This window comes from Pelophylax lessonae (assembly GCF_965119305.1).
Source record: "Pelophylax lessonae genome assembly, chromosome: 8".
Taxonomy (NCBI): Eukaryota; Metazoa; Chordata; class Amphibia; order Anura; family Ranidae; genus Pelophylax; species Pelophylax lessonae.
The window spans coordinates 131,309,739-131,332,527 of record NC_138775.1 but is presented as its reverse complement, the minus strand read 5'-3'; the positions used below and the strand labels follow the sequence as shown (position 1 = coordinate 131,332,527).

The window sequence follows — 22,789 nt, the reverse complement described above, 5'->3', positions numbered from 1 at the left end:
TACTTTGGGGCGGGACAAGGACCTCTTTCCCATAACCCCGGCTGGTGGTTGTGGGGGTCTGCGGGCAAGGGACTTATCGGAATCTCAAAGCCCCCTTTAACAAGGGGGCCCCCCGGATCCTGCCCTCCCTATGTGAATGAGTATGGGGTAAACTACATACCCATTCACCAAAAAAAGTGTGAAAAGTAATACTTTGTCCGGGACAAGTGTTGATTGGGACAAGAACCTCTTCTCCATCACCCTGGCTACTGGTTGGGGGGGTCTGTAGGCGAGGGGCTTATCAGAATCTTGAAGCCCTCTTTAACAAGGGGGACCCCAGATCCCACCCCTCCCTTATGTGAATGAGTATGGGGTACATACCCTTTCCCCAAAAAGGTTAAACAGTGAATAAAAACACAACACTAGTTTTTGATAATTCCTTTATTAAAAAATAAAAAACAATTTCCCCTGAAGTAGATCCATCGTCCATCACGGTGCCGGCGCTCCAAAAAAAAAAAAAGAAACAACCTCCGGCCTTGTAGAACGCTCCCACCGACTGCCTGCTCTGCCATCTGACATTTCTTAAATAGCTAGGGGGAGGGTTCACCCAATTATGTCAGCGGGTGACTCCACCCCCTTGTGATGTCATGATGACCCAGCATGCCCCGGTCATGATATCACAAGGGGTTGGGGTCAACTGCTGGCTCCACCCTTTAGCTATGTCAGACAGAGGAGCAGGCAGTCGGTGAGGGCATTCTATGAAGCCGGAGGTTTTCTTTTTGAGGTGTGCATTGTGATTGACGATGAATCCACTTCGGGGGACATTGTTGAAAAACTTGTGTTGTGTCTTTATTCACTTTTTTGGTGAGTGGGTAAGGGTACCATACTCATTCAAAAGGGGAGGGGGGGCGGGATCTGTAGGCCCCCTTGTTAAAGTAGGCTTCCAGTTTCCGATTTACCGCCTGCAGAGCCCCACAACCACCGCCCAGGGTTGTGGGGAACAGGCCCTTGTTCCCATCAACATGGGGATAAGGTTCTTTGAGGCGGGGGGGGGGGGCAGAGTCGGCATTCTTTTGTTTACATTGCAGCTCTTAGTAGCGAAGCCCGCTGACAGCTGATTGTCATTGGTTGTTAAGGACGTGGAGGCCAGCTTCACTGCCCACTCCTTAACAACCAGCTGTTCTTAATAAATTTTCCACTGATCTGAATTCTAATAATCCTGAAAATTTTGAACTCATTATAAAATGAATAAAGAAAAAAATGTAAATGAGTTGCAACAAAAGTCATTACTATTTATAATTCAGAGATTTGGATACAATAGCATAACCAAAAATTAATTCAAATTTATATTCGAACCGAAACGGATTGCACACGTATAGAATAAATGCTCAGAGACTAGGTCCCTAATGAAGAGCGGTGAAAATATATAGGGAAATTTAATAGGAGAGCTTTTTCTGGCAGGAGTTTCTTTAACCACCTCCCACCCGGGCCATAGTACATATACGGCCGGGTGGGAGTCTCGTCCTTCTGAATGGACGTTCCGGAACGTCCTCCAGAAGGCGAGAGATTGCGCCGCCGCGGGCACGCGCAGCGGCGCGATCTCGATGTGGCTGTGTCCCTAGGACACAGAGCAACAAGACTTGGCAGGTTTTTCGATTTTTCGCTATAAACAAAAAGTCTGGCTCCTGCTGTGTCTAATCACCCCAGAGACTGCGTGCAAATAATCACGTAGAGCTACGTGTTTATGCGCAACCGAGCTGCCCTGCCGCAGTAAATCTGCATGGGGCAATTGGCAAGTGGTTAAGGTCGTTGTCCTGCTGGAAGGTGAACCTCCGCCCAAGTCTTTTGCAGACTCTAAACAGGTTTTCTTCTAAGATTGCCCTGTATTTGGCTCCATCCATCAACTCTGACCAGCTTCCCTGTCTCTGCTGAAGAAAAGCATTCTCACAACATCTTGCTGCCACCACCATGTTTCACGGATGGTGTGGTCAGGGTGATGTGCAGTGTTAGTTTTCCGCCACACGTAGCGTTTTGCTTTTAGGCCAAAAAGTTAAATTTTGGTCTCATCTGACCAGAGAGCCTTCTTCCACTTGTTTGCTGCGTCCCTCCACATGGCTTCTCCCAAACTGCAAGCAGGACTTCTTATGGCTTTCTTCTTGCCACTCTTCCATAAAGGGCAGATTTGTGGAGTGCACGACTAATAGTTATCCTGTGGACAGATTCTCCAACCTGAGCTGTGGATCTCTGAAGCTCCTCCAGAGTTACCATGGGCCTCTTGGCTGCTTCTCTGATTAATGTTCTCCTTTCCCGGCCTGTAAGTTTAGGTGGACGGCCATGTCTTGGTAGGTTTGCAGTTGTGCCATACTTTCCATTTTTGGATGATGGATTGAAAAGTGCTCCGTGAGATGTTCAAAGCTTGGGATATTTTTTTATAACCTAACCCTGCTTTAAACTTCTCCACAATCCCTGACCTGTCTGGTGTGTTCCCTGGCTTTCATGATGCGGTTTGTTCTCTAAGGTTCTCTGACAAACCTCAGTGGGCTTCACAGAACAGCTGCATTTATACTGAGATTAAATTACACACAGGTGGACTCTATTTACTAATATAGTGACTTCTGAAGGCAATTGGTTCCACTATTGGATTTTACTTAGGGGTATCAGAGTAAAGGGGGGTGAATACAAATGCCCGCCATGCTTTTCACATATTTCTAAAGAAAATGTAAAAACCATTTATCATTTTCCTTCCACTTCCCAATTATTTGCCACTTTGTGTTGGGTTATCACATAAAATCCCAATAAAATACATTTACGTTTTTGAATTTGAAAACAGCTATTGGACTGAATAGCAGCTATGGGTTCTGCCCAGTGCCATGCACTCTCAATTTAACCACTTAAAGGCTGGCTCTCGTGCGCAAACTACCGTATTGGTACATCGGCTTGCGGGAGCAGGTTTCGGGTGCGTGCCCGCTCTCTAGCCCAGCAGCTAAGCATCAGGCCCGGCAGCCGCAATGTCCACTGGAAACCCGGCAATCGCTGCATGGACTGACAGAAGGAGGTGTGCCGTTGTAAACACAGCACACAGCTCATCTGTCACTGATTGAAACAGGACTCCTGTGTTCCTGTTATTTCGGAATACAGGAGCCCTGTTTCCATACACCTAGTCTGGCCCCCACACAATTAGAATCACCCCCTACGTACACATTTAACCCTTTGATCGCCCCTGGTGTTAACCCCTTCCCTGCCAGTGTCATAATTACAGTAACCGTGTATATTTTTAGCACTAATTACTGTAGTAATGTCACTGGTCCCCCCAAAAGTGTCAAAAATGTCAGTTAGGGGTCCGATCTGTCCGCCGAAATGTCGCAGTCCCGCTAATAATCGCAGATCACCGCCATAACTAGTAAAAAAATAAAAATAAAAAGGACATAAATCTTTCCCCTAGTTTGTAGACACGATAACTTTTGTGCAACCAATCAAAATACACTTACTGGGATTTTTTTTACCAAAAAAATGTGGCAAAATACATATTGGCCAAAAATGAAGAAAACATTTGATTTTTAATTTTTATTGGGAATGTTTTATAGCAGAAAGTGAAAAATTATTTTTTTTTTCCAAATTGTCGCTCCTTTTTTGTTTATAGCGCATAATCAAAAAACGGCAGAGGTGATCAAATGCCACCAAAAGAAAGCCTTGTTTGTAGGAATAAAAGGACTTCAATTGTATTTGGGTACAGCGTTGCATGACCGCGCAGTTGTTAGTAAAGCCCCTTTCACACTTGTGCGACTTGTCCTGCGATTTGGGACTGCAAAGTCGCATGACAAGTCATTCTCCATGATTTCCAATGAGTACCTTTCATATCTGTACAACTTCCAGTCGCAACAACTTCAAAGTAGTCCCTGCACTACTTTTGGCCGATTTTAATGCGTTTTGAGGTCCAAAGACATAGGCATTGCTTCAAGTCACATCAAAATTGCGGTTAAGTCGCACAAGTGTGAAAGGGGCCCTAAAGTAACGCAATGCCGAATCGCAAAAAATAGCTTGGTTATTAAGGGGGCAAATGCTTCCGGTCCAGAAGTGGTTAATAATTCTGCAGACCTGAAAGGAAAGTAGTCTCCCAGATCCCCATCAGGCTCCGCCCACGCGGTACAAAACCCCTCAGCCATGTGTTGTGCAGTCTGTGGTAGGGATTGCCCAATGATGGAACTCCATGGGATGTTTATGATAGTTCTTCAGTCATATTTTGAATACACCTTCTTCTCCTGCTCTGTATTTTACACACACTGCATCCATTGTGCTCCATAGTTTCACAGCCTCTTCCCCATACAGTCCCAGCTATATCCCTCGGTCTTCCATTGCCCACTCCATCCAGCCTTCTGGAGCGATCAGTGAGCGCGCACGCGCACGAACTCATGTGTTGTTCCTGTAACCCTGGTCATGTGACCGTGACATCACCAGAGGTCCTAGAGCGCTGTGTTGTGGAATCAGAATGGCGGCGGATGGAGACTTCTTGCTGAGATACCGAGCGGTGTCCAACAAGCTAAAGAAGTGCGTTACTTCCCCTAATAGAGTTATTTATGCGTTGTATTCCCGGGGAGAGCGGGCTAATGTTCTCACCATAGTTCTCTGCTCCTCTATGTGTAATATGACTTACCTGGATGTCATCTATAGGAGTGTACAGTACCAGAGGAGGGATCGTGTCACCTGGACATATCACACAGAGACCTAGAGTTCTTCTACTTCTCTGAATCAGGTCTTATGCTGACCATACACTCTACAATCTGATTGTCAATGCTCAGCATACACGTTACAATCTGACCACACAATCAACCTTTGACCGACCAAATCTATATAATAAAGAGGACCCACCTAAACTATCCAATCCATGTGTATCAAATCAGACAGGCCATTGTTCTATACAGTTGTTGGCAGATCTTAAGTAGATTGTACAATCAGATTGTAGTGTGTGTGAGCTTCAGATCTACCAAAACCTACATAGTGCCTTCCTGTAGGTTTGTCTTCATATGACATAGTTTAGGATTTTGTACAGTCGGATTGCATAGTGTATGACCAGATTTTACACATAATATCTGCTTCACCAGAGTTTATTGTAGGGATCTGAACTTGTTCTGGATTATCATTTTGATTTTTGTAAACTTCTTTGGTTGCAACTGTAAAGCATAATTTATTTATTTATTAAAATCACCTTCACTCATTTTGTTTTCTCCTGTCTTTCATTGTAGGAGATTTCTCCGCAAGCCGAATGTTGCTGAAGCCAGCGAGCAATTTGGTGAGGAAAGTCCCATGTTTACACGATGATTGATCGGTAGTACAGATAATACGGAGTGTTTAACCACTTAAGCCCCGGAGGATTTGGCTGCTAAAGGACCAGGGGTTTTTTTGCGATTTTTTACTGCGTGACTTTAACGGACAATTGCGCGGTCGTGCGACGCTGTACCTAAACGAATTTGACGTCCTTTTTTTCCCACAAACAGAGCTTTCTTTTGGTGGTATTTGATCACCTGTGCGATTTTTTGATCACGCGCTATAAACAAAAAAAGAGCGTAAATTTTGCAAAAATAACAATATTTTCCACATTTTTTTATATGAAATTCCCCCAAAAAAAAAGTAAAAATCAAAATTTTTTAACATTTTTCGGCCAATTTGTTTTATGCTACCTATGTTTGGTAAAAAAAATCGCAAAAAGCGTATTTTGATTGGTTTGCGCAAAAGTTATCGCGTTTACTAACAAAGGGAAAGATTTTTGTCATTTTTGGTGTGTTTTTTTTTAACGCGTAATGGCGGCGATCTGCGATTTTTTTTTTTTCGGTACTGCGACATTGCGGCAGACAGATCGGACCCTTGACTGACATTTTTGACACTTTTGGGGGTACCAGTGACATTACTGCAGTAATCAGTGCTATACATATGCACTGTTACTGCAAAAATGACACTGGCAGGGAAGGGGTTAACTTTATTGGACAGGGAGGGGTTAAGTGTGTCCTAGGGGCGTGATTCTAACTGTGTAGGGACATTCCTATTGGTGTAAAAGCAAAGATCAACCGTTCTACATAGTAGAACGGACAGATCTTCACTTTTACACAGGGAGAACTGACAGGCAGCTTGTTTACACAAGCCGCTCTGTCTTTCTCCCTTCACAGGAGCGATCGCAGTGTGACTGGCGGACATCGAGTCCGCCGGTCACACGCACTGACTTGTCTGTGAACGAGCCGCGGCGGGCGCGCGTCTCGGCGGGCGCGCGCCCGCCCGCGATAGGCTCGCAAGTCAGTGACAGGCGAGTGACGTACCGATACGTCACTCTGCCTGGCCGGGGCTGACCGCCGCAGTATATAGTCGTGCGGCGGTCAGCAACCGGTTAAAGGCACAGTGTGGTGCTGCCATTCAGAACACACTGCAGTGGCGATCTGTACTGGGTGTCTGTGTTAAAGTGGTTGTAAACCCACTTTGATTACTTTTACCTATAGGTACGCCTATAATAATGGTTACCTATAGGTGCTGTAAATATCAACTAAACTTGCACTGTTTAGGAGATATGTACATTGCATGCAGCTGATGATGTCATCGGCTCATGAGCTCTGAAGAAATGGCCGTCTGTGCTGTTTCTTCAGAGCCCTGTGCCGTGACAGGCGGCTCCCGCGCCTCCGGCCAGTAATACAGCCCGAAGACCTAGAAGGAAGACGGGCGAAGATGGATGCGGCCGGCAGTGGGGACTTTGTGGGCTTGCAGGTAAGTGTCACATAATGTGTTAAAGAAAAAATCAAGTGCGCTAAATTCACGTATGTCACAAGTCAGGAGGTATATGATACTATAATAAGTATCTACCACACTCCTGTGATGTGTACCTTGGTTGATGTGCAATCAAAATGGGTATACAATAACACTATATACTCATGTACATAAATATAACTGTGATGAATAAATCATGATGTATCAATGTCACTCCAGTGAAAATCAAAAAAACAACACAAACGTGCACGCTGAAAATATTCAACATAAAGTGTCCAATAATTCAACCGTTGCCACCTCTGTGTGATGGGTGCAAAAACGTTAAAAAAGGTGCATATAGTTCCAATTATTCCCACACAGGCTTATGGTAAAATCCACCTAGTAGATTTCCCCTGGGCTTGTCTGGTGCAGATAGGTCCCACCACCTTATTGGGGATTAGCCCCTTACCAGAAGGGAGAAGGTCAAGGACGGAGTGTAGTAGGGATTTCGGGAGAGCAGGTGAAACACTCAAGTGGAAAATGTAGCCTCTTACCAGATCGCTCAATAGTAGGGCAAGTATCACACTGGTGTCATGGTGCCTCTTCCCAATCCTGGTCCTCCACACTCTGGGTATGTCTCTCTGCTATCACGGGTAAGGACTTCCACATGTGTCTCATAGAAACAAAAACCGGACCATAGTGCAGTACCTCTCGTGTTTATTATAACATAGGATCAAATGCACTTACATTGGTGTTCTTCAGTAGTCACAAGAAATCAAACCGATAGAAGAGAGGCCGTGGCCGTCTGCAGTAAGGTCAACGGTGACTAGTGATGATGATGCGGCACTCCTCCCTGACGCGTTTCCTCTAAACAGACGTCTACGGAGATAGGAGATGGCCTGCATCGTCATCATCCGCCCTTAAATCCTCTGATGTGCGACAAGCTTCCGGTGTCTGCAATGTGCGTCTTCCTGTGTGTACAGACCGGAAATGACTCAGCATCCGGACCCGCTCAGGAGACTTCCAGCTTTAATAATGTAAACATCCGGGCAAAGCCAGGGACGTCACCCTTATATTATGCCAATCTTAGATGGGAAATGGGACTAAGTCCAACGTTCCCATCCAGTGTGATACTTGCCCTACTATTGAGCGATCTGGTAAGAGGCTACATTTACCACTTGAGTGTTTCACCTGCTCTCCCGAAATCCCTACTACACTACTGAGTAGACACTCCGCCCTTGACCTTCTCCCTTCTGGTAAGGGGCTAATCCCCAATAAGGTGGTGGGACCTATCTGCACCAGACAAGCCCAGGGGGAATCTACTAGGTGGATTTTACCATAAGCCGGTGTGGGAATAATTGGAACTATATGCACCTTTTTTAACGTTTTTGCACCCATCACACAGAGGTGGCAACGGTTGAATTATTGGACACTTTATGTTGAATATTTTCAGCGTGCACGTTTGTGTTGTTTTTTTGATTTTCACTGGAGTGACATTGATACATCATGATTTATTCATCACAGTTATATTTATGTTCATGTACATGAGTATATAGTGTTATTGTATACCCATTTTGATTGCACATCAACCAAGGTACACATCACAGGAGTGTGGTAGATACTTATTATAGTATCATATACCTCCTGACTTGTGACATACGTGAATTTAGCGCACTTGATTTTTTCTTTATCACCTTTTGGCTCTAAGGTTGCAGCTTCATTCTCTTCACAGATCCTGCGCACCAATATTTTTTACACATCACATAATGTGTTAGCATGCGATGCATACTAGCACATTATGCATTTACTTTGCAGGGAAAAAAAAAGTAAGAGTTTACTTCCTCTTTAAGTTATTTAGTTAAAAAGGAAGTAAAGCCTGAAAGGTGTTTTTTTTTTTTTGGTTACCTACAAAGTAAATGCGTCATGTGCTAGTAGTGCCACTATTATGTGACACTTGCAAACAAAGCCTGCTGGAGGTCGCATCCATCTTCGCTGATGACGTCATCGGCTGAATGCAATGTAAATATCTCCTAAATGGTTCAAGTTTAGAAGATATTTACAGTACCTATAGGTAAGCCTTGTTATAGGGTTACCTATAGGTACAACCACTTTAACCTCTTGCCGACCGCCGCAAGTACATTTACTGTGGCAGTCAGCCCCTCCAGGAGCCTGTAGGGGTCGAGTGCGCGCCACCGGAGGCACGCTCCCGCCCACGCTCATTCACGGCCATCCCCAGGCGAGTGACCGCCGGCCACTCGCGATCTCCCGCTGGAGAGGTAAAAAGGCAGGCGGCTAATGTAAACAAAGCCGCCAGTCATTCTCCCTGGTGTAACAGCAGCGATCATATGATCCTGCTATGTAGGATGTATGTCTCTGTGGTTACATCAAAAGCCACGCCCCTTGACAGAAGCACGCCCCTAGGGACACAATTAACCCCTGGATCTCTAATAAAGTTAACCCCTTCCCTGTCAGTGTCATTTTTACAGTAACAGTGCATATGTATAGCACTGATTACTGTAGTAATGTCACTGGTACCCCCAAAAGTGTAAAAAATGTTAGTCAGGGGTCCGATCTGTCCGCCGCAATGTCGCAGTCCCGCAAAAAAATCGCAGATCGCCGCCATTACTAGTTAAAAAAAAATAAAATAAAAATGCCATAAATCTTTCCCGTAGTTAGTAAACGCAATAACTTTTGCGCAAACCAATCAAAATACGCTTATTGCGATTTTTTTTTTTTTTTTTACCAAAAATATGTAGCAGAGAACAAATTGGCATAAATGTTAAAAAATTTTGATTTTTAAATTTTTTTTTGGGGAATTTCATATAAAAAAAAAAATTTGAAAAATATTTTTATTTTTTCAAAATTGTGGCTCTTTTTTTGTTTATAGCGCAAAAAATAAAAATCGCACAGGTGATCAAACCCCACCAAAAGAAAGCTCTGTTTGTGGGGAAAAAAGACGTCAATTTCATTTGGGTACAGCTTCGCACAACCGCGCAATTGTCCGATAAAGTCACGCAGTGCCGAATTGCCAAATAGGCCCTGGTCTTTGAGCAGCCAAATCCTCCGGGGCTTAAGTGGTTAATGACACCCCAAACGCAGGTCACAAACGCAGTGTTTGCCTGCAGTGGATTGCATGGTTCAAAGAGATCCAGCAATTGTATGGTTTGGAAAACCGGCTGCCCTGCGTTTTTTTTTAGTACTGCATGCTCTCGTTTTGCTGCGGTCCAGTGTGATTCAGCCTATTCAAAATGAATGAGCTGAAACCACTCCACACTGAGCCGCACGTGAATCTGATTCCCGTGTGAACCGACCTCCAGGTTTGTGGTGTTTGAGGGGTGGTTACCGCTGTTTCCATAAATATTCAACAAAGCCCTACTCTGGGGAATTTTTTCATGTTTTCCAGTTATAGTAAACTTTAAAGGCATTGTACACTTTCAGAGGTTTTCATTGTCCTAACTAGGTATTAGTGTATTTCTATTCCCTGTGTCGTTTGTTTGCCTTACCTTGTAATGATGGGCTCACATGTTGTGGCTGCTGATTGTAGGGTCATGGCTGATCGATTCCCCTATGTCCATGTATTCATTTTTTTTAGCTTGTCTTTATTTTCAAAAGGGTCCAGCAACTTCTGATCCCATTTTCACAGCGTCCAATCAATGTCAAACTGTGATCTCTGTTAATTGCTCCACCTGTTTGTGTCTGTGTCAGATCAAATTTTTAGCTTTCAATTCCACAAGCAGGGATTGTGAAGCTCCATTCACACCTGGGCGTTTTTGAGTGTTTTTCAGCTCCAAAAACGCTCAAAAAAAAAAAAAAAAAAAAAAAAAAAAACGTTCCAAAACACCCAACAAGTAAAACCCCATTCATTTAAATGGCCCCTGTTCACATCTGAGCGTTTTAACGCCTGAAGCTGACAAAAGTACATGAGCTTCTTTTTGGGCTGATTACCAGCGTATTTGATAGATGTCAATGCCTGCCTCCAAAAACGCGTACAAATCGTGGTAAAAACGCGTGAAAACGCTACGCTCAAGTGTGAATGCAGCCTGAGAGACCCAGGGATTGTGGGATATGTAGTTCCTTCACTGGATATGTCTGTTCTTAGACTACACACAGAGACTACACTTAGACTACCTTGTACAGTAACGTGTTGCATGGTACCAACTGATTGACATAAATTGACTAAAGTTGTGAGTGGTGTGTCCCAGGTTTGTGTCTGGGGCCCAGTGCTGTCCAATTTGTGTATCACTGACATAGAGGTTGGAATTTAAAGTAGAAATATAGGGAAAACCTTTTTTTCATCGTGGATAGAGTAGGGGAGGGTTATAACGTCTGTCATTTTTTTTTGCCATTTGTGTCCCATTAGAGAGATTTATCTTCATTTCCTGCCCCCTGGCCAAACAGGAAGTGGGAGGAAATTCCTGTAAATTAAGGGAACTCCTTAGGGCCCCTCAGGTCACCAGTACTAGTGTACCCATTGGAAGAGTTTACCTTTATTACTTTTCTGGAGACAACCCAAAAATTTGCATTTTCTTATACTTTCACTAATAACGGTAAACAGTACAAATAGAGAGGGTGAATTTCCCTAGACAGCAATAAAAACCTGACAGATGTTCTAATCCCTCTCCACTCTATCCAAAACTAAAAATAAAAGTTTTGCTTTTTAGTGATACTTTAAGTACTTAATTTCAGTGTTTGCTGAAGGTACCAGATTACACCAGGCTATAACTTGTGCACATGATATATCATTACAGGAAGATCTTAATAAAATGGGGGGGTTGGCTGCTGCATGGCAGATGAGGTTCAATAATGAGAAATGGAAAGTTATGCACATGGGTGCCAAAAATCCACACAATAAATTACAGCTTAGTAGGGGCTCCCCTTGGGAAATTGATGATGGAAAAAGATCTGGGGGTACTTGTAGATTACAGACCTAGGAATAATATACAATACCAGGCCACAGCTAACAAATCTAGCAAAATGCTGTCATGCAATAAAAAGGGCATACATTCCACAGATAAATCAATAATTCTACTCTTTAAAAACACTGCTTCAGCCTAATCATCAACATGAAGTTCAGTTTTGCACAGCAATCTTCAGGAAATACGTTGGTAAATTAGAAAAAGTTCAGTGATAGGCAACAAAAATAATAAGGGGGGGGTGGGGGTTCTCCGCTATGAGGATCGGTTAACATAGATTACAGAGTACTTGTCCTTGAAGAAAAGGTGCTTAAAGCGGTACTTTACCCATAACAGTTTGAGAACAACTAATGTTGTTTACCAAGATAATATACCTTGCACATTAATAATTATGCTGCCAAAATGAGTGTGCTGTAAATTGCCTCCAGCGTTGCTCCTGTTTCCTATTGCTGGAGGCGGCCATTTTGTTGAAGCCCAGAGCAGTCACTTCCTTATTGGAAACTATTCCCCTCTTCTTGGTCTCAAACTATATGTCATGTTCTGTACCTTTTCAGACTTAATTGCATGTCTTGGCTTAGCTAGATAGGAAGGCTGACAGAAACTTCACAGTGCTGAGGTTCACAGGCTGCCAATGAGGGAGAAAGTAGAGAACATCAGAGAGATAAGATAAGACACTATCCTTGTACGTTTTTGAATATTTAGTTTCTCTTTGGCAGCAAAGTTTGTCAAATCAGCTCTCCTGCCTTTCTCTTCTCTCTCCCTAACCTGTATTCCCTTCACACAATCCGTCTCATTCCTGTTGCTTTTTTCCCCCTTCTGCAACTGTAAACCTTAAAGCTGTCAGCTGATTGGTCTCTAGTGGCTCTAATTTTAGGAACAGTGTTAAGAATACAGAGTAACTGTGCATGTGCAGAGAAGGGTGAGACGGCGCATTACTGGATTTTAAACAGTAAAGGAACTTTGTCATTTTTTACATTGCTGTACCTGGAAAAGGGGCCAGCCTGAAGTGATCCATCTATTGGGACTTCTTTTCTTACTAAAGTTTCACTTCAAAGCAGAACTAAACCCACATATTTAAAACAGAACTTTACCCATAATAACTTGATAAAAATGTTCTTTAACAAGGAACACACGTTCCACATTAATATTTGTGCTACAAAAACTAGTGTGGCTAAATTGCCTCCAGCAATGCTCCGGTTTCCTCTTGCTGGAGGCGGCCATTTTGCTGAAGCCCTGAGCCCCTGAACAACAGTAAATCATAAAGTGGAACTATACCCATGGAATTAACAGTTTAAAAAAAGTTACATTCCTGGAATAACTGTCACATTTGCTTGTGTCTTCAACCAAACTGTCAAATGGCTGGTGTCATAACTGATTACATGTGCTGTACCATGGCAGTTGCAGATCAAAGAGAAGCAGCTTCCTTGGCTGAAAAGTATGAGAGTTTAATTCCAATTTAACCACTTGCCTTCTGTGCACTTAAACACCCTTCCCATCCAGGCCAATTTTCAGCTTTCAGCGCTGTCACACTTTGAATGACAATTGCGCGGTCATGCTACACTGTACCCATATGAAATTTTTATCATTTTTTTCACACAAATAGAGCTTTCTTTTGGTGGTATTTAATCATCTCTGGGTTTTTTATTTTTTACAAAAAAAAGAATAAAGACAAAAAATTTTGAAAAAAAAAAAAAGTTTTTCTTATTTTCTGCGAGTAAATTTTGAAAATAAATTTTTCTCCTTCACTGATGTGCGCTGATGAGGCGGCACTGATGGGCACTGATGAGGTGGCACTGATGGGCACTGATAAGGTGGCACTTATGGGCACTGATGAGGTGGCACTTATGGGCACTGATGAGGAGGTACTAATATGCCGCACTGATAGGCGGCACTGATAGGCGGCACTGATAGGCGGCACTGCTGGGCACTGAGAGGTGGCACGCTGGGCACTGAGAGGCGGCACTGCTGGGCACTGAGAGGCGCCACTGACGGGCATCACTGATGGGCACTGAGAGGCGGCACTGATGGGCACTGGCGGATGGCACTGATGGACACTGACGGGTGGCACTGATGAGCACTGATGGGCGGCACTGATGAGCACTGGTGGGCAGCACCATCAGTGCCCACACTCAGTGCCCATAGTGCTGCCAGTCAGTGCTCATCAGTGCCTAGATGAGCAGGCACTGATGGGCACTGACTGGCAGCACTATGGGCACTGATTGTGGGCAATGATGGGGGACACTGATGGCGGGCACTGTGGGCACTGTTGGGGGCAATGTGTGTATGTTTTTTTACCTTGCAGTAATCAGGGCACTGGTGATCAGTGCCCTGATTACATGTCTCTGTGTCCCCAGCGCTGTGAGGCTCCCCCTCCTTCCTCACACTGCAGGCTCCGTGTGAGGAAGGAGCGCCGGCGATGAGAGATGATCTCATATGTTTACATATGAGATCATCTCTCATTGGATGGTCCGATCACGTGGTGAATGGCCGCTGTGATTGGCCATTCACCACGATCTGTGATTGGCCGTGTCCAAGGGACACGGCCGACACAGATTCTCTCCGATGCGCGCTCGCGGGAGCGCGCGGGGAGCCTGCTTCTGGGAGGCCGTTTAAAAACGGCCTCCCGAAAATTTGAGTCTGCGCTGCAGCCGTATATAGGCTGTAGCGCGGATGGGATGTAGTTAAGGCTGTCAGCAAATCGGCCTCTACAAACTTGCCTAAAAATGTAGAGCAACTGAGCATGTGCAGGGCAGGGAGTGAGGCAGTGTATTCCTGAATTTTAAACAGTATAGACACTTATTTTTAATATTTCACATAGCTATAGCTGCAAAAGGGGCCAACCTGAAGTGATCTAGCCAGGACTTCTTTCTGACTAAGGTTTCGCTTTACGTTTTCCAAAACCGTTAATTTCTACTCTGCCATGAATGATATGATAACTGTTGCAGTTCTAGGATGCTTATATTTGCTCTCAACTGAACGGTCAAGCTGTCCTCTGGCTGGCATAATAACTGATCATGTGCAGTACCATGTCAAATCAAGATCAAACAGAGGCTAAGATGGCCGCTTCCTTGGCGGTAAAGAAAGTGAACATTTAGTTCAGGTAATTTTATTAACTGTGATAAACTATTTACTCTAAGGTCCCTGAGGAGAGCACATGGCAAGGATTTAAAGATATAGGAAAGAAGGTTTAACATTAGATTGTGAAAAGGGCTTTTTATTGTTATGGCTGTAAAAATGTGGAACTCCCTCCTCCAGGAAAAGGTTCTAGCTGAGAACGTTTACATAGTTAGTCTGGTTGGAAAAAGGCACAAAGTCCATCTAGTTCAACCAATAAAAAGGGGAAAACAAAATGAAACCATTTCTGACCCAGGAATGTGAAGATTTACTCTACTACAGGCTGTGTGTATAGGGCAATAACACCATAAACCTATATTTAATGCACGTCTTACGCAAGTGGGAAAAAAAAGGCCCAGGTAGGAAGGATTAGAACGCCTTTAATAAAGCAGATCAGGGTGCAGTACACCCCTCCCACCCCTCTCCGCCATTGTTCCTCGCTGTAACTCTATTTTACTAATAGAAGTCACAACAGTGCTCTGTGCTCATATTGAGCTGATAATATTCCCCCATTCCATGACTTTTCCATCAAAACTAGTTATGCAACCATCAATCCCTCCCCTCAAGCCAGTGTACTAGGTGTAATCCTAGACTCTGACCTGTCCTTTCAGCCCCAAATCCAATCATTGTGAAAAGCTTGTAGACTTCACCTCCGCAACATCTCTAAAATTCGCCCCTTTTTAACAACTGAAACCACCAAGCTACTCATTCACTCCTTTGTTATTTCTCGCCTTGACTATTGCAACTCCCTTCTCGTAGGCCTACCACTTCATAGGCTATCCCCTCTTCAGTCCATCATGAATGCTGCTGCCAGGCTTATCCACCTTACCAACCGCTCAGTGTCTGCCTCCCCTCTCTGCCAATCCCTACACTGGCTCCCGATTGCCCAGCGAATTAAATTCAAAATACTAACCATAAAACACAAAGCCATTCACAACTCTGCCCCAAGCTACATCACCAATCTTGTCACCGAATATCACCCAAACCGTCCTCTCCGCTCCTCTCAAGACCTCCTACTCTCAAGCTCCCTTGTCTCTTCTTCCCATGCTTGTCTCCAGGATTTCTCCAGGGCCTCTCCCATCCTCTGGAACGCTCTACCTCAACCTGGACGGCTATCTCCTACTCTAGCTGCTTTCAGGCGATCCCTGAAAACTCATCTCTTCGGGGAAGCCTATCACTAATCTTCCATCAGCTCATTCCCTACTGTTACAACCTCTTGTAACACCTGCCCCACCCCATTAGATTGTAAGCTCTTCTGAGCAGGGCCCTCTTAATCCTCTTGTATTTTATTGTATTGTAACTGTATTGTCTCCCTTTTATATTGTAAAGTGCTGCGTAAACTGCTGGCGCTATATAAATCCTGAATAATAATATTGTAAGGGCCCATTCACAGAGCCTTGCCCAAAGCAGTCCCAACTCATGCCCAAAGCAAAAATCCTTGTTCCCTATCATGGCATTGTGCACCAAAAAAAATCTCACTTATGATTGAGTCGTGGTTTGTTCACTCACCCTATTTTCTGTGCATTTTATTGCTGTTTCTCCTGTTTTTTTCTTTTCGATGATCTTTGTATTGCTTTGTATTGCTTAAAAGTGATGTTCGCTTCTTATGTCATTCCATTTTAACACAATAAAATGTTTTGAAAAAAAAAAAAAAAATCTCACTTTGTAACATTTCAATAAAGTTTTAAGAAAAAAAGGTTGAAGTGTGATGCGCCTTGCTTACATTGGCACCGCTGTCTTCACATCGCACACCAGCGGCCGTGTGGCAATGCGCATTGCTGGTGTATTGTAGCTGTGTGTTCAGCTTTTATCTAGAGTTGATGACTGACTGTTTCCATGTGCATTTTTCTGTTAGGTCAGCTGGCAAAGGAGCTAAAACAGCAGGACTGTCTTCAATATGCTGGGTTCTGTAACTTGGCAATGGCCCGGTGAGTTTTGCATCTACAAATACAAGTTTGTATTAGATTCTTTAGAGACAGTTAATCAGATAGTACACAGCTTCAGAAAGCATTAACTAGGCCCCTTTGAGATGGAGTGCATTTGTCCAAGTGGAATCCGCCGGTTCAGCAGGGGATCTCTCCGCTGATTCCGGTTGGGCAGGCGGATGACAGGTCTGTGAGAGCTCGGCTATGCAGAACAGACATAACCCGCTCTCCTCTAAGGGGGCCGTCAGATGGAAACAGACTACATTTCCATTTCCATCCGATTGTCATCCGACCTGCTGGACAGATGGTAAACGTATCATCTATTTTTAGTAGATTTTATCGGATCATCAGATGCCTGGCGGGTGTCGGCATACAGATGTCTGCTGACATCCGCTGCCCCATAGACATCTGCCTTCCCATTGAGAACAATGAGTAGTCAAAAAAACTGTCAGGCGGACCTGATTGGTCCGCTGGTGTGCAAGGGCCTTACAGTATAAGTTGCCTAAAAAGGCTGTTGATTTCAGTGAATACAAGTTAAAAATTGATACATATATACTAAAAACAAAAACGTAGACTTAAAGTGGTTGTTAAGCCACTTATATAAAGTCCTCTAATCCCCTCTGTAATATACCAATAAATGTCCCTGTGCCTGTGTTATAGAAAAAATATGCCGATCTGTAACTAAATCAGAGCGGCTCCCGGCACTCAGCTGACCCCTCGGCTCTCTCCTCTGCCCGGTTGACAGCTCCAGCGGGCGGGACCAAACACTGCCACTGACGCCAGCCAGGGAGGAGGGGGAGAGAGAGAGCTGAGCGGTCACGTGATTGCCAAGAGCCGCTCAGATTTGGGTACAGATCTCTAACACAGACACCCAAAGCCGTGTTAAACATGAGGGTTGGGAACAGCAAAAAATTCCCAAGGCTAAAAACAGTAGCCAACTATGCAACAGGGGCTCAACCAAAACAACTGGATGTCGGTAGCGAGAATGAACCCCAAGGGACTCGCACCACGCAATGTACGTCTTCCACATACGATGGTAGATCTTCCTAGAAGTAGATTTCCTAGCTTTTAACAGCGTTGGAAACACTGATTCAGACCAACCCCTATCCTTCAGTACCTGGCTTTCAACAGCCAAGCCGTCAAAGCCAGTGACTGTAAAGCAGGGTGGAAGATTGGCCCTTGGGACAGCAGATCCTCCCTGAGAGGAAGCTTCCAAGGAATGATGGCGACCAGTCCCACCAGATCAGTGTACCAAGCCCAGCGAGGTCAGTCTGGGGCCACTAAAATGACCGGAATACCTTCTGTATCTATCTTGCGTAGAAGTCTTGGCAGAAGCTCGAGAGGAGGGAAGGCGTAAAACGGACAATACTGACCCCACCGGGCCACCAGCACATCTGTGGCGTCCGCCAGAGGATCCTGTGACTGTGCCACAAACCTCTGCACCTTTCTGTTGAGCCGTGACGCCAACAGATCCACCTCGGGGATGCCCCACCGGAGACACAACTGATGAAACACCTCTGGATTAAGAGACTGTTCCCCCTGGTCCAACGCCTGCTGGCTGAGGTAATCTGCCTGCCAGTTTTCCTCCCCGGGAATGTGTACGGCGGGAAAGGGCTTAAACGAACGTTCTGCCCACCTGAGAATGCCGGCTACCTTGTGCTCCCTTGACATAAGCCATGACTGTGGCATTGTCTGATTGAATGCGCACTGGACATCCTTGGAGATGTTCCGTCCAATGTTCCTGGCACAGGCTGATAGCTCAGAGCTCCAGGATATTGATCGGTAGTCAGGATACTTCCAAGGTTCAGACCCCCTAAACAGAATTTTTGTTGAACGCCCGACCACGACCACCGTCCAATACAATTGGAGGAAGGATTTGCTCTGCCTTAGCGCCGGAGAACGAAGCCACCAGATCAGGGACCCTTTTTCACCCTGGCTTAGCTGGATTTGGTTGAGAGCGGGCTTCTCCAGACCCACGGACAAGGCTCCTTCTGCATGAAGTGAAGGTGCGCCCTCAACCGTATCGGGGGTGGGGGAGCGTCTTCGCTTGTTTCCTGACCCGTGGACTCCCCTAGTGCAAGACAAGTGGGTCCACAAAGTCAATTGGTCTGGCTACAACATCGAGTTTCGCTCTTGTCCCCCGGCAAGGTTTTTTCCTTCCAACCTGCACCTGTCCCTGTAGACCAGTTACAGGGTCTGTATGGAGCGGTACAAGACCTGTTTCCTCAAGGGGTGATTGTCCCGGTTCTGACTTTTAAGTTTTCAGGGCATTTACTCAAACCTGTTCGCAGTCCCCAGAAAGGAAGGCAAAGAGCGTCCAATCCTCGTCCAAGACCTCAAGGCGCTAAACTGCTTGTGCGGGTACAGAAGTTCAGAATGGAGTCCATTCGAACGATGGTGAGCATCTCTGCATCAGGGGAATTTCCTCGCCTCTAAAGATACCAAAGATGCCTATCTTCACATTCCAATATGTGCCAGTCACCAGCGTTTTCTCCGCTTTGCTGTGGGAGAGGAGCATTATCAGTTTGTGACGTTACCCTTTGGTCTCGCCTCCGCTCCTCGGGTCTTCACAAAAGTGTTAACTCCAGTGCTAGCCTTGCTACGCCAACGGGGGATCGCGGTACTGGGCTACTTGGACAATCTCCTTCTGCCAGCAGAGTCTCTTTCTTCTGTGGTGGAGAACTTGGAGATCGCAATATGAACTCTGTGGGCGTTCGGCTGGATTCTAAATTTTCAGAAGTCTGCCCTGGTTTCTGTCCACAAAGCTGGACTATTTGGGCCTGACTCTGGACTCCACCTTAGCCAGAGTGCTCCTTCCTCTGGACAAACTCCAGAAATTGCAGGCTATAATTCGCCTCCTGCTGTCCAACAAATGGTCATCACTCCGGACTTGCATGCGAGTGCTGGGCCTGGTGGTGTCTACCTTTTGAGGCGGTCCTGTTTGCACAGTTCCATACGAGGTCCCAGCAAAGGGGGATTCTGACCAAATGGGACAAAATGGGACAAAACTCCGCAGTCTCTGGACAATCAGATCCGGCTGAGTCGGGGAACAAAAGTCCCTAAAATGTGTTGCTTCGTTCTCCGGTGCTTCGGCTGGGAAAATCCTTCCTCCCCTTGTATTGGACAGTGATCACCATGGATGCCAGCCTGACCAGCTGGGGAGGCGTCCTCGGCAAGCATTCTGCTCAGAGGATCTGGACGCTGGAAGAGTCCAGACTACCGATCAATGTCCTGGAACTCAGAGTGATCAGGCTTTGTCTGGATCATTGGACGGATAGTCTTCAGGGATGCCCAGTGCGCATTCAATCAGACAATGCCACTGCAGTGGCCTATGTCAATCACCAAGGGGGCACAAGAAGTGCCCTGGCAGCTCACAGAATGGTTTGTTCCAGCCCTCTCCGCCGTACACATTCCCAGGGTGGAGAATTGGCAGGCGTATTACCTCAGTCAGCAGGTGTTGGACCAAGGGGAGTGGTCCCTTTCTTGCGGAGGTGTTTCATCAGCGGTGTATCCGGTGGGGCACCCCCGAGGTGGATCTGTTGGCGTCTTGGCTCAACAAAAAGGTGCATAGGTTTATGGCTCGATCAAGGGATCCTCTGGCAGATGCCACCGATGCGCTGGTGGCCCTCATGGGGTAAGTATAGTCTGATTTACACCTTCCCTCCTCTCAAGCTTTTGCCCAGACTCCTATGCAGGATCTAGGCAGAAGGGATTCTGGTCATCTTAGTGGCACCGGACTGGCCTTGCCGGGCCTGGTACGTCGCTCTAGTGCGGCTGGTTGCCGACGTTCCTTGGAAGCTTCCTCTCAGGGAGGATCTGCTGTCCCAAGGACCGAACTTCCATCCTGCTTTACAGTCGCTGGCTTTGATGGCTTGGCTGTTGAACGCCCGATGCTAAAGAATTGAGGTTTCCAACGTTTTTAAAAGCTAAGAAGACGTACATTGAGTGGTGTGAGTCTCTTTAGGCTCATCCTTGCTCCTACTCTGTGGCTCGTATCTTAACCTTCCTTAAAGAGGGGGTTGAACAGAATCTGGCCTTGAGTACCATCAAGGGCCAGGTCTCTGCCTTAGCAGTCGTTTTTCAACGACCTTTTGTCCGACATTTGGTTCCTCCTGTGCGGGCTCCGTTGCCACCTTGGGATCTTCATTTCGGTACTTTCAGCTCTACAGAAGCCTCACTTTGAAAGTAGTCGGAAATTTCCCCTGCTTACGCTGTCCCAGAAGGTGGCCTTTTTTGGCGGCTTTCACTTTCTGCGTGCAGGTTGTTGGAACTGGCAGCGTTATCCTGTCGCTCACCCTATTTGGTGATTCACAAGGACAAGGTGGTGCTGCGCCACTGTCCGTCATTCCTTCCTAAGGTGGTCCATGACTTTCATTTGAATGAAGACATTGTGTTGCCTTCTCTGTGTCCCAGGCCTAAACATCCAAAGGAAATTGCTTTGCATGTCTTGGATTTCGTCCGGGCAATTAGGATGTACTTGGCAGCTACTGAGTCTTTCAGGAAGTCAGGCTCTCTAATTGTGTTCACGAATGGACCTCGCAAAGGGTTGTCCGCTTCCTCTGCGACAATTTCCACATGTATCAGACAGACAGTGGTTCAGGCCTATTCCATCAGGGGTCAGGTTCCTCCTTTCCATGTCAAGGCGCACAGTGGATGTGTTGGCATCTACGGATGCTTCCTTTGGCCGCATGGTTTTGCAAGCTGTTGTTTAGAGGACCTGATCCTATTTGAGGGTGTATTTTTTTTTTTTTTTCAGATGGGCTCCAGTTGTTTTGGTTGAGCCCCAGTCACCTGGTTGGCTACTGTTTAGCCTTGGGAATTTGTTTACCTCCCCTCATGTTTGACACTGCTTTGGGATGTCCCAATGGAGAAAATGGGATTTTTGAATTACCGTAAAATCCATTTCTCTGATCATTGACGGACACAGCACCCCTGCCTCTGTGGAGTTATAATTCTCCCAACACTGCTTGTAACAAAACTGAGTGACTATAGCAGAGAGAGGGAGTATACCCCCTGGGACTGCCCATGGATGTAACCAGAATTTTTTTCTGCCTAGTGTCCTACTCCAGTAGGGGGGCAGTATAATTCAATGGTTAAGAATGACAGGAGCTGTGTCTGTCAATGAACATCATACAAATGGATTTTATGGTAATTAAAAAATCCCAGAATGCCAGAATTGGCCTGGGCTGGAAGTTGTTAAACTGTATCTACAGACAAATCGTAAAATCATATATTAATTTTCTTATTGAATTCCAGTTATTTATAGCTTATGCCTATTAATCAGAATAACCTTGAAGTTAAAAAAAAAATTCCAAACGTTTACTTCCTTGAATGCAATGACACATATTTACTGTTTGATAATGCACTACTGTGTCACACAGGTCACAGAGCCTGCCTTCTGAACTACAGAGGTTGTTGGAGGAGTTTTATTAGGTGGAGTTAGTATAGGAATCGCTGCTTGCAGGCAGCAAGGTACCATGGGATATGTAGTCCTTAGAAATTGAAGTAAATCAAAGGAATGGGTAGAGGAGAGGTGACAAAGCATGTAGGGGAATCCGGGAAATTGTGGAAAGAGATGGCCAGCAGACAGGCTGCACTCACAACATGAAAGGAGGATTTTTCAAGTAAGCTTATATTCGATTTCAAAATAGATCTTGCTTGCTTTTGTTTTTTTTTTAATATATACATATATATATATATATATATATATATATATGTTCATGCAATCTATACATCTTTAAGTTTCTGTTACTGTGTCCCCATTCACCTAGTGACCATTGTTACCAAAACAGAAAGAGGAAGCTGTAATTTTAGAGATGTCACTAGAAAAAAAGGGGAGGAAGTGAATGGAAATCTCCCCAAGACTCGCACAGCAAGAATATAATCTAACAGATTTTAACCCTTTCTACTTTATGTAAGATAAGAGCATACTTTGTCTATATATTATCTAAAAGTGTCACTAAACCTGTTTGCTAAAAAAAACAAATGATATTGCATACCATGAAGTCTGTTCATCTTTTGGTCTCTTCTACTAACATTATTGCCCAACACCTCCTGTAAATTAAAGCACTATTGAACCTAAAAACACAAACGTAATATATTTCAGTTTACCAATCCTTAGATGTGATGGCTGCA

The 22,789-nt window shown here is 45.1% G+C and overlaps 1 protein-coding gene and 1 long non-coding RNA gene across 3 annotated transcripts in view; one reads left to right on the top strand and one right to left on the bottom strand.

The window, feature by feature from the left end:
• Nucleotides 1-22,789, bottom strand: part of LOC309561779 — a 113,718-nt gene that overhangs the window by 9,283 nt on the left and 81,646 nt on the right. The gene's annotated exons all lie outside the window — the stretch shown is intronic.
• The window catches only part of LOC309561168 (40-kDa huntingtin-associated protein-like), a 65,802-nt gene continuing 47,426 nt past the window's right edge, over nt 4,414-22,789 (top strand). Inside the window, exons 1-3 of one of the 2 annotated variants that reach the window (XM_082264918.1) lie at nt 4,414-4,524; nt 5,220-5,266; nt 16,590-16,657. In XM_082264918.1, the coding sequence (XP_082121044.1) occupies nt 5,240-5,266; nt 16,590-16,657 (95 nt within the window). In that variant the 5' untranslated portion in view covers nt 4,414-4,524; nt 5,220-5,239. Of the gene's footprint in view, nt 4,525-5,219; nt 5,267-16,584; nt 16,658-22,789 lie in introns of both variants that reach the window. The other variant, XM_082264919.1, reaches the window with a different exon arrangement.